Genomic DNA, 12,338 nt, shown 5'->3' on the forward strand with positions numbered 1-12,338 from the left:
ATTCACACACAAACACACATTTACACACAAACACACACACACATACGTACACACACAAACATACAAACACACATTTACACACAAACACACACACACACATACGTACACACACAAACATACATTCACACACAAACACACATTTACACACAAACACACACACACACATACGTACACACGCAAACATACATTCACACATTTACACACACACATTCACACATTTACACACAAACATACATTTACACACAAACATACATTCACACATTTACACACACACACAAAAACTTTATTACTGCTCTGACTTAGGTGGGCAATAAACTAATGATAATGCAGTGTGAATATGTTTTCCCATGCATGCAAGCATAACAGGCAGGGATAAGGTTAATAAAATCTGTGCAGACTACAAATCAGTCACAGACAGTACAAGTGTAGGAGCAGACTCCCGAGATAAAGATTTGATTTATTTATTACCTGGGGAAGGCTGAGAGCAGAATAAGACAATCTGCAGAGACAGAGCCTCAGAACGGCTGTTTACTTAGAATTGTCCTGCTGACATATCATTTTAAAAAAACATGTTTTTCTTACCAGCCTCGCTGTGTGCCTGCTGCTGCCTCTCTGGTCTCTGCTGCTAGCCCTTTTCCCACGCGTGCAGATACATAGGGAAGCTGGGAGGAAGTGATGAGGGAGCAGGAGGTCAGTGTCTTGTTCTCACTCAGTCACTTCCTACCAGCCAGAAGTTTTCCATAAGTTTTCCAGCAGCACCTGTCTCTCCTGCATACAGCGACTGTAAATGGATACTCAGTCTCACAGCCGCTGTATGCAAGACAGTATGAGTATGTTTCTCGCGGCCGGCGGCGGCTACACGGGCCACATGACGAGGTCTGGTGGGCCGGATTCGGCCCGCGGGCCTTGTGTTTGACACCCGTGAGATAGAGAATACAATTTTAAACAACTTTCCAATTTACTTCAATTACTTAATTTGCTTCCTTTTCTTGATATCCTTTGCTGAAAAGGTTTATCTAGGAAAGCTCAGGACCAGGAAAGAACCTAGGTTCTAGCTGCTGATTGGTTGCTATATATATATATATATATCTCTATCTATCTCTCTATCTATCTCTCTATCTATCTCTCTATCTATCTCTCTATCTATCTCTCTATCTATCTCTCTATCTATCTCTCTATCTATCTCTCTATCTATCTCTCTATCTATCTCTCTATCTATCTCTCTATCTATCTATCTATCTATCTCTCTATCTATCTCTCTATCTATCTCTCTATCTATCCTCTCTATCTATCTCTCTATCTATCTCTCTATCTATCTCTCTATCTATCTCTCTATCTATCTCTCTATCTATATATATATATATATATATATCTATATATATATATATATCTAATATATATATATATATCTATATCTTGTCATTGGCTCTCCCATGTGTTTAGTCAGCAACCAGTAGTGCATTGCTGCTCATTCAACAAAGCATAGTAAGAGAACAAAAGAAAATTTTGTAATCGGAGTAAATTAGAAAATTGCTTAAAATTGCAATGGCTCCATCTGAATCATGAAACCCCAAAAATTGGGTTTCCTGTCCATTTAATGTTAATTTGTGCAAATATTAGCTTAATATTGGCTACAATTTTAGCCAGGTTATCGGTAAAATCAACACCCGCTAAAAAGGTCTTTTGAGAACACTGGTTGTGAGAAATTTGTGTGGTTTTGTTTTTTAGATAAATTGCGTTACCAAACCCATTTCTGTCCCTCACTTTGCCAAATCTCTAAGCCTGTTTGGTCTAAGGGAATAATGTAAGAAGTCTTGTCAGTACTATGAGATCCCTCTGATAATTTTAGCTTGAGCTGAGCTGTTTATCAAGTTATGCTGGTTCTGGATGTGAAGGAGAGACACAATTTGTTGTTTAAAGGACCATTCAATACAGTAAATTTTGCATAATCAACAAATTCATTATGAAAAGACAAGGCAATAGCATTTAGTCTGAACTTCTAAATAGTAGATTTTGTTTCTGACGTATTTTCAAAGTTATGTCTATTCCCCACTCCCCCTGTATCATGTGACAGCCATCAGCCAATCACAAATGCATATATGTATATATTCTGTGAATTCTTGCACATGCTCAGTAGGAGCTGGGGACTCAAAAAGTGTAAATATGAAAAGACTGTGCACATTTTGTTAATGGAAATTAATTGGAAAGTTGTTTAAAATTGCTGCTCTATCTGAATCATGAAAGTTTTAATTTTGACTTGAGTGTCCCTTTAATGCTCAAAATAAATGTTTTGTGTGATTATCTCTAAACCGGCTAGTTTTTAATTAAGTTATTAATTGAACTATAAAGATTTACATTTTATGCCATAGAGTTTTAAACATGATATATATTTTTTTTCTGTTTTAAAATTATATAAAGATTTATTTTTTTTTATGATCTTTATTCTACAAATCATATTTGTTATGCACGTCCTTACAAGCAAATCGTCTCTACGCTTACTCTGGGGGCCTGGCTTCTCCACTCTATTAAAACTAATGTACAGTGTACGCTAAAAAAAAATTAAAAATACAGGGATCCATCCAGAGTAGACATGTAAGAACATCCCTTTTTTTAAAAAAAATCAGAAAACCTCATACCAGGGCTACAGCAGATAGCCATATTATCTTACGCGTTTTGTTCTGTTACAGCACTTCATCAAGGATAAAGTGATGCCACTCCCACAACATATTTTTTACAGTCTGGTGTTAACCCCTTAATATGTCAACATAGATTTCATATAGTACATTATTCATGTAGATGTTAAAAGTTCCTCACATAAGTAAATGTCATATCATAATGGTATAATATAACTATATACATTGTATAAGGAATGTTAAAAACTCGGTACGTATTACATTATATGTAACTTTAAATCCTCATAAATATGAATAAACACCGGTAAAAGAAACAAGTTACCAATGTTAAGACTTATAGAAGGATCTGGAAGGAGAAAACACACAACACTCGTGTATGCTTTTGAGTCCCAAATATAATTTATGACCTGAAGTTCTCCTGTATGTAATATAAAAATCCAATAAAGCTTACTTCCTTTTAAGCCTAACTAATCTATCTCCACAGTAATGTTATATTGTACCAAGTCAACGGCTTGAAAGGAAAATATATAATTTAATGTATTGATTTTATCACTTGCAAAGTGTTTCACTATAGGTGTCTAAGGGGGTCTGCTGAAATAGAGTTGAAATGTTCCCTAATACGTTCCTTCAAAGATCGGGTTCAACCTACATATTGGTTGGTGCATACTTTGCACGTAATTAAATAAAAAAACGCATTTATAATCATGTAAGATGTCTTTTGATCGTATAATAATTTCCAGTTTCAGAAGACATTGTACACTACCGCAGCTCCCTAACGGACATGTTAATGCAAAAATAATATGCTCTAACTTGCAGCAGCATTTTACTATATTGCACCAATGCACCACGATAACTCTTTGTTTAACCTCTACAACGCGTTTAAATGCATAGTTAAGGGCTATTATAGTGGGGAAAATTACATGCTATAATTTGTTAGGTTATCTCGAGCAGAATCTGACAGTCACCTGCTGTAGTCGCACAGCTGGGTTGTGCGACTACCGCTGCTAGTTGGGTCCAGTGGCCTTGTCCCTCTGGGCCACAGTGTTGTGCAGCTCCCGACCAGTATCCTTTGCAGGGGGTAAATACTTTTTGCGTAGTCTCTAGCGTTAAAATACATGACCTAGCCAGTGATTGGTGGCTTACATGTGAATATAGCTCCTGATTGGATAAAAGGCTATGTCCTGCTCTAGACCGCACTCAGCAGTCCTCCTGCTGTGAGAGTTTAGAGTCTAACTATGTGTTTAACCTTTTTTGGGTGGTTAAACACAGAGCTTCAAAGTAGCATTGGTGGAATAATACAAATGTTATACTGTATTAGGTGTACAAAATAACAGGTAATAAACTCTACAAATAGCTGATAATAACTATAATAATGTTATAATTGTATTGGGGTTCTAACTTATCTTTTTTTTTTAACTAAAGATCCGTATAAAGAAGTTGCTTTTTATTATATGATTGTTTTGTTGGAAAACCATTATTTCCAATAGAGCATTAAAGGGACCCTCAAGTCAAAATTAAACTTTCATGAATCAGAGCAGCAATTTTAAACAACTTTTTTAATTCATTTCATTAACAAAATGTGCACAGTTCTTTTTATATTTACACTTTTTAAGTCACCAGCTCCTACTGAGCATGCGCAAGAATGCACAGAATTATATATATATATATATATATATAGTATATACGTGTGTGTGTGTGTAATGTATATATATGTATATATATATATATATATATATATATATATATATATATATATAAATATATATATATCTACTATATATATATATATATAGTATATTATTATATATATGTATATGTATATATATGTATGTATATGTATATATATTAACTTTTATAATATCTATATATATATATATATATATATATATATAGATGTGTGTGTGTGTTAGCCCTCAGTTTACGTTGGGGTTTGGTTCCAGAAGGAATGGTTGTAAATTGAAACCTAGTTTATAAAGCAAGTCAAGTGGGAAGTGAGGACTTAGTTCAAGGCCCCTCTCAAAATTGTCATAAGTAACACCTAATACATTATTTTTAAAGCTTTGAAATGAAGACTTTCAATGCTAAACAGCATTATAAACCTAATAAAATAATCACACAACAGACTTTACTTGCATTTTTCTGCAAACAGTTCTTTCTATGCATTCCAATCTGGACTGATTTATAGACAGGAAGATCTTGTTTCCTTTTGAAATCTGCTCGATAGCTCAGGTTCTGGTTAAACTGATTACTTCAGCTTGCTTGGCTTTGCTGCAACACAAGCAGACAGCTCCACCTACTGACTATTTTAATAAATTGCACTGCTTCTCAATGCTTTTCAATAGCGAGTCACATGACTGGAAAAAAGGTTGTTATTCTGAAACGGTGTAAATTGAAACCGTTGTAAACTGAGGGCCACCTGTGTGTATATTGTGTAATATATGTGTGTGTATGTATATATATATATATTTATATATATAATATATATATATATATATATAATATATATTATATATATATATATATATATAGTGTATATATAATTTGTGATTGGCTGATGGCTGTCACATGATTACAGGAAATAGACACTAACTGAAATTTGTCAGAAAAAAAACTACTTACTCATTTGAAGTTCAGTGACTAAGTGCTATTGCATTGTCTTGTTATTATTCATTTGTTGATTATGCAAATCTACTGTATTTACTGGTCATTTTGGTAACCATATCTGTCAAGATTAAATAGGATTTGAGCTGTTGGAGCATTTGGTTGGGCGTGGTAACTTGATGGCAACTATCGGCATAAGATCTCAACTACTTCCCTTATTCTTAAGCTGCTTCCTTTTTTTTGCCCACAACTCTTAGGCTGTCTCTGTAGAAGGTTTAGACTATTTATTATTATATTAGTTATTTGTAGAGTGCCAATAGGTTCCTGCAGCGCTTATTCATTTGAATGTATTCTTTGACAATGAAAAAATGACCCATGTTGGGAGAATTATATATATATTATATTAGAGAGAGAGATAGATATAGGGAGTGTGATGTGTAATATATATATATTTATATTTTTTTATTATTATCATCCCATCAAATAAAATAGTATATTTTTCTGACCGTTGCTAGTTGTTCTGTTTTTGTTCTTAAGGGAAGTGTGTGTCATGTGCACGCTAAAGCGTCTGTTTCATGTAAAACTCTGTGCTCAGCAGATAAATGGAAACTGTGCAATGCTGAGCCCTTCGCTTTATTCTGCTCCTGTGTTTGGCATTTTGTTTGACTATTTGCTGGGTGACCCTGTGCCCTCTTCTCTTGCAGATTACAAGACATCTCATCTGGTTACTGGGTGCTGGTGGTGCATTTCACACGCAGGGAGGCAGTGAAGCAAATTGAGGACCTACAGCATGTGGCGACTCTCCTGGGCCGCAGTGAGTACTGAGTGTGCGCTTATGTCATGTGTCTTTCGCCAAGGCGTGCATGATTGAGTGTGATCTATGTGAGGGGTCCTGTACTGCGCATGCAGTTGTTTGAAGGACCATTCACACATTTTGTTCCCTTACAGGTCGGGCCTGGCTGTATCTGGCGCTGAATGAGAACTCCTTAGAGAGTTACCTGAGGCTGTTCCAGGAAAACCAAAGCTTATTGCAAAAATATTACTACAAGTGAGTACAGTTTCCACTATTCCCAACGTGGACTTCCACCTGCGTCCTCTAATCGTTTCCTTTTGTGTGCCCCAGGAATCGCCCCTTGTGTGCAGCCATGACCATCTCACCCTTTTCCCTTACCCTTGGTGTCTGGGCTTGAGTTCAATCAGATTTGGACTGGAGCTGGTGAGTATTTTATTAACACATTCCTCTCCTGCTGGCAGCTAGCACCGTCATATAATAATGCTTCTTATGGAGACTTTTTTTTTTTATCTTTAACTTGCTCCATGCCCTATAGGATGTCCCATACGTTGACGTGGCTCCATATATGCCTGATTACTACAAACCACAATACTTGCTGGATTTTGAGGAACGCCTTCCTAGCACCAGACACAACTCGGACCAGCCTTTCTCTCAACTCGTTCAATTTCTGCTAACTCTGCTAACCTGGAGTGGGACGATAGCGCCATCGCCCCATAACTATCGCCCATCCGAGCGAGGGTATGAGAGCAAGAATGAAGAACAACAAACAAATAGTATATTATCGCTGGGAGGATAATATTATATAGTAGTTGTGTAGAGTGTGGGTATCTTTAAGTAAAATGTTTAAAGAAACCTGTTTGAAAGCTTGCACAATGTCAATTGGAATGTGTAGGCGTATGGTCATCTGATAAACTAATTAAATACAGTTAGTGAATAATTTGCATTATGTTACCTTTGTAATACATGTGACACTACGTACCGTGAGCAAATTCGCTCTGGGTAGTTCCTGATCTGTCTCTAAACCTTAAAAGGAATATGAAACCCAACCTCATAATTCAGATTTTTAAAACAACTTGAATTTACTTTGGTTTCAATTTGCTTTCTTCTCTTGTATCTTTTATTGAAACATCAGGATTGTAAGCTAGGAGCCGGCCCCATTTCTGGAGCACTATATGGCAGCAGTTTTGCAAGAATGTTATCCATTTGCAAGAGCACTATATGGCAGCACTATTTCCTGCCATTGAGTGCTCCAGATGCCTACCTAGGTATCTCTTCAGCACAGAATATTATGGGAACAAAGCAAATTTGATAATAGAAATATATTGGAAACTTTTTATAATTGTGTTTTTGTCTCAATCACAAAAGAACATTTTTGGGTTTCATATCCTTTTAATAAAAATTGTATATTTGTTGTGTTTCATGTTTGTCATATGGTTCCTTATATACAGGGACTTATTTATTCTGACTGATTGTTATTAATCATTCCCTGTTATTTCTATACAGAACCAGAAGTAACCGTGTACTGATTAGCAATAGTGTTATATGAACACCGTTTTTAACGAGAGTAATAATATACGATAACAACAATACCCACAGATCAGCTCCTAAAACCAGATAAAATGAGATGGATCCACCAGCTCAGATGTATATACAATAATATAATATACTGATCAGTTTATACATAATAGTACTGTAATATTTTATCCTTACAATCATTTATAAATCATGTGTTTTATACTTTGTTACATGAAATTGGCCTACGGTTGTGAGGTTCAAGGTCAAGGGAGCATCCACTAATATAACCGCCATCTGTATTAGTAATGCTAAGGTCGTTGTCTTGAGAATTTACAGTACCAGGTATCCCTAATGATCATGTTTACAGGACATTGTCACTGTCACTAGATTGCCCCTCCGTGTTCTGAGTGCTTTACTTGTGTTACCCAAAACATGGAGCGGCCAGTGAAATGACACTGACACATTACAGTATGTTGTCATTTTATGCTTGTTTGTGGGCTCAGAACTGTATAAAAATACACTGTATATCTCATTAATGAAGGCCAGGGTTTTGCTTTATTAGAAGTCTGGGAAAGACACAAGATATTCACTGTTATTGGTTTGGCTGTAGCCGTCAGCAGCTGTTTCCTAAACCACATCTCTTGTCCCCCTGGTCTTTAGATTATGATTATGGAGGGCTTTCCTGCAGTGTCGTCCATGCCCAGTAAAGACTGGAAGGTGGGGACTCGTCATTCCCTATGTAACACTCCTTTACCTTCCCGTGTGTCACCTGCTTCTTTTCTCGCTTGTCTCACTACCTGGTTTCTTTTGGTTCTGTTCCTTACATTTTTTGCTGCATGATAATGAAAGGGATTCTCTAAAACTTCTAACTTATTATGTGTGGGTAATACTAACGTGGGCAATGAGGGGATCGCTGCCAGAGGGGCACGTGAATATCTTTGTAAGCTTACATAGTGTCAAATTATAAAGAAGAAGGGTTGTATAATAAACATTATGGGCCAGATTACAAGTGGAGCGCAAAATATCGCTTATGTGGGAGAGATATTTGCGCTCCACTCCGTAATACCAGTGCACACAAATGTGCGCCGCTATTACAAGTAAAGCGTAATGCGAACGCGACCTGACGTTCGAATCGCATGTAAGCTTTGCTCTCACGAGAGTGTACTTTCCATAGGCTCCATTGGGAGCCTTGTTCTCACGCCGTCAGACACGGATTAACACCTAGCGCAGTGAAGGGGGGAAGTCACGCAGCGTTGGACAGCAAATATTAAATATATATGTATATACACATATTAACACACACATATATATATCAGTCCCTAAAGACCGCAATGTTAAGGAACTTTTCAGTGCCGTTTTTTTTTTCCTTTCTAACACCCCACACCCTCTCAAGTTCTAAAAAAAATTAAAAATGCTATTATTTTTTTATTTTAATAAAACACACTATACTTAAAGGGACAGTCAACACCAGATTTTTTTGTTGTTTTAAAAAGATAGATAATCTCTTTATTACCCATTCCCCAATTTTGCATAACCAACACAGTTATAATTAATACATACGTTTTACCTCTATAATAACCGTGTATCTAAGCCTCTGCAGACTGCCCCCTTATTTCAGTTCATTAGACAGACTTGCACTTTAGCTAATCAGTGCTTACTCCTCGGTAGATTCACGTGCGTGAGTTCAATGTTATCTATGTGAAACACATAAACTAACGCCCTCTAGTGGTGAAAAACTGTCAAAATGCTTTCAGATTAGAGGCGGCCTCTTCAAGGTCTAAGAAATTAGCATATGAACCTCCTAGGTTTAGCTTTCAACTAAGAATACCAAGAGAACCAAGCAAAATTGGTAAGTAAATTGGAAAGTTGTTTTAAATTACATGCCTATTTGAATCATGAAAGTTGTGGGAGTTTTTTGGGACTTGACTGTCCTTATAATTAGGGGGCCATTGGGACATATTTTGAAAATTCACAGAGATCTGATCTCTAAATTTCTGCCAGTTTCTAAGCCACTAAAGACAGCCTCTTATCACATTCTTTTTTTTTATTAGCTTTTCACAACAGGGGAGTGCTAGTTTATGTGGACCATATAGATAACACTTTGTTCACTCCGGAGTTGTGCGCAACACAGCACTAATTGGCTAAAATGCAAGTCAATAGATAATAAATAAAAAAGTCATGTGATCAGGGGTTGTCAGAAGAGGCTTAAATACAAGGTAATCACAGAGGTAAAAAGTTTATTAATATAACTGTGTTGGTTGTGCAAAACTGGGGAATGGGTAATAAAGGGATTATTTATTCTTTTAAACTATAACAATTTTGGATTTGACTGTCCCTTTAATTCTGGACACCATAAACAGGACTTGTCTGGTCTAATGCTGCTGAATATAATGTTTTATAAATAAATATTAGGAACATTTATACAGCCAAAGACTAAAAGGCATAAAAGTAATTATTAAACTTTCCAGACAGAGCATGTCATTTTGAGATTCTTTTTAATGTGATTATGGTTAATAATTTAGTTTGTTTTGCTTGGTATCCTTTGTTAAAAAATGCACATCTAGTTAGGAGCCCCGGAGCAGCCAATGCACTGCTGGTGATTGGTGGCTACTCACGTATGCATTTTGTCATTGGCCCATCTACCAGTGTGTTGAGCAAGTTACCAGTAGTCGCATTACTGCTCTAGAGCTGATTTTAACTATGTGTTTAACCCCTTTCATAGGTTAGGCACATAAATAGTTTAATTATTGCATGCAGATAACTCAGAGCATTTTCTTTTTGCACTTTTATGTCCCCCTTTTAGTCTGTCAGGACAACCCAGCCGTTGTAGTCATCTGCGCGGTCAGAGAGCAGTTTTCCCTCGGGAATGTGTCATGTCACAACTGAGCCACAGAGACTAAAATAGCTTCTTCATAGTGCATCAGAAAACTGTACATGGGTGGTCTTTATTTATGACATAGTCCATTAGGGGGATGTGTTATCTAAATTATTTGGCACCCATGCAAAATCCCCCTCTCATGTTTAGTTTTGTGTTTGACCATTTCAGCACAGTTACATTTTTTTATGAAACTCTGTAAATTGAAATGTAACAGAAATCTTTGTTCTTGCTTAAACTATAATATATTATTATTATTATCGCACAACAATAAACACAAGAGGTATTTTGCTGCGTGGTTTGTGTCTATATATGTAAAATAAATCCAGTCCTCCTAAATGAGTTAGGCATCATTAATATAAACAAACATTCATAGGTTTCCCCCACTAGGGTTGTAGGCATTATTGTGGCTGTATTTGTGTGCTGATGTTACTGGTGCAATCAGCTGAAGTGTCCCTTATGTATCCATTCTGTCTCAAGCTATCATGATGATATGACAGTTGCATAAATACCTTTTAATACCTCAGTGGGGTAATTTGTAACTACCCTGCGTATCTTCACCTACTGCTTTTTGCGAGTGTATATGCTGATAAGTAAAACTAGTTACATCAAACGGACAAGTTTATCTCTTTTCCCCCTCTTATTTACCCTAAATTTACATTGGAGCTGGTGTGGGGTGATGCTTTATTGCCTGAAGTATTTACTGAGATTGTGTCACTGTCGTGGTATGCTTTGTCCTACTGAAGAGTCTGGTTATCCTAGATTCCTAATAACATGGCACTGCTGGTTTGGGTCTTCCTGGGGGTGGGTGAATGAGAATAATATTTGGAATGTCTTAACACTGTGTTTACATGTAACTAATACTCTAACCAGCGGTATTACCCAACTAACAGAACTGGCATGCCTGGGCATCCAGAGTGGTCACAGGAGTTGTGCTGATTTTCACTTCTCTAGCCAGACGTTTCATACAACTTTTGTGACACAAACCATATTAAAATGTTGCTATCTGAACATGACTGTTAATATTGCTTTAAAAGCACAAAACACTACAGTGTTATACGTGTATTCCTGCAGATGGGACATGTTGCAGGGTTATGTTTATCCGATAAAACGAGGGCTGCAGCTTTTGTTTTGTTGATTATCAGATTACTGGTTGCAACTAATTTTATTGTAGTGATCTGATATCACTAGAAATCCTCAGATTGTGTCACCACACAGGCTTATCCCTTCACGTAATCTCTCACATTTAGCTGACTTTGTTTTTGTCTTTCTTTTTATGGTAGATGGAGACCTTCATGATGGGATTAGCTTCGTTCATTCAACAGTTGTGCATGAAGCGCTCCACAATACAAGGAAAGGAACCCACCACACAGGTAAATCCGTTTTACACAGACCTGTCGTCAACTGATGTTACCCCAGGGGTCTGGGACAGCTGCCCAGACACCTGACACCCAGCGAACCCATTACACAGGGGTTCAGAGCAGGACTTAACCCCTCCTTGGATATACTCCTCTACTACAACCAGCCCCCAACGAGACTACAGACCTTACATCCCGACAGCACTGACATCAGCACCAAGATGCTGTAGATGGCTTGTCCACCCTCTGAGTCAACACCAGTGCCAGTTCAAGCCAAAGGAATGGGACTGCTTTTAATTACGCAAATTTTACCCGAAAAAAAAGCACAGAGCTGGAGGTCATCAGGTGAGTGTTGTGTAAGAAGAAATAAACCCATTTAGTAAATACTTTCCAATAATATGGGGCACTGAGAACAGAAAGCGAGTTATCACTAGACATATCACCTTTTTATTAAAAAATTATTTTATATTACTCAGTCGATAAGCCTGCCCAGAGGGCAGTCTGTAGTTGAAAATACTACCCCCCCCAAGCTACAATAAAAATACAGAAAAAAAATAAACAAA

At 36.9% G+C, this 12,338-nt stretch overlaps 1 protein-coding gene across 1 annotated transcript in view; it reads left to right on the plus strand.

The window, feature by feature from the left end:
- Positions 1 to 12,338, plus strand: part of PLEKHM2 (pleckstrin homology and RUN domain containing M2) — an 84,282-nt gene that overhangs the window by 15,963 nt on the left and 55,981 nt on the right. The window contains 11 exon segments of the mRNA XM_053690244.1: positions 5,939 to 6,048; positions 6,183 to 6,286; positions 6,358 to 6,450; positions 6,563 to 6,667; positions 6,669 to 6,692; positions 6,694 to 6,765; positions 8,218 to 8,306; positions 8,488 to 8,497; positions 11,755 to 11,910; positions 11,913 to 11,988; positions 11,991 to 12,154. Of these exon segments, the coding sequence (XP_053546219.1) occupies positions 5,939 to 6,048; positions 6,183 to 6,286; positions 6,358 to 6,450; positions 6,563 to 6,667; positions 6,669 to 6,692; positions 6,694 to 6,765; positions 8,218 to 8,306; positions 8,488 to 8,497; positions 11,755 to 11,910; positions 11,913 to 11,988; positions 11,991 to 12,154 (1,003 nt within the window).

The sequence above is a fragment of the Bombina bombina genome, chromosome 8 (genome assembly GCF_027579735.1).
Source record: "Bombina bombina isolate aBomBom1 chromosome 8, aBomBom1.pri, whole genome shotgun sequence".
NCBI lineage: Eukaryota > Metazoa > Chordata > Amphibia > Anura > Bombinatoridae > Bombina > Bombina bombina.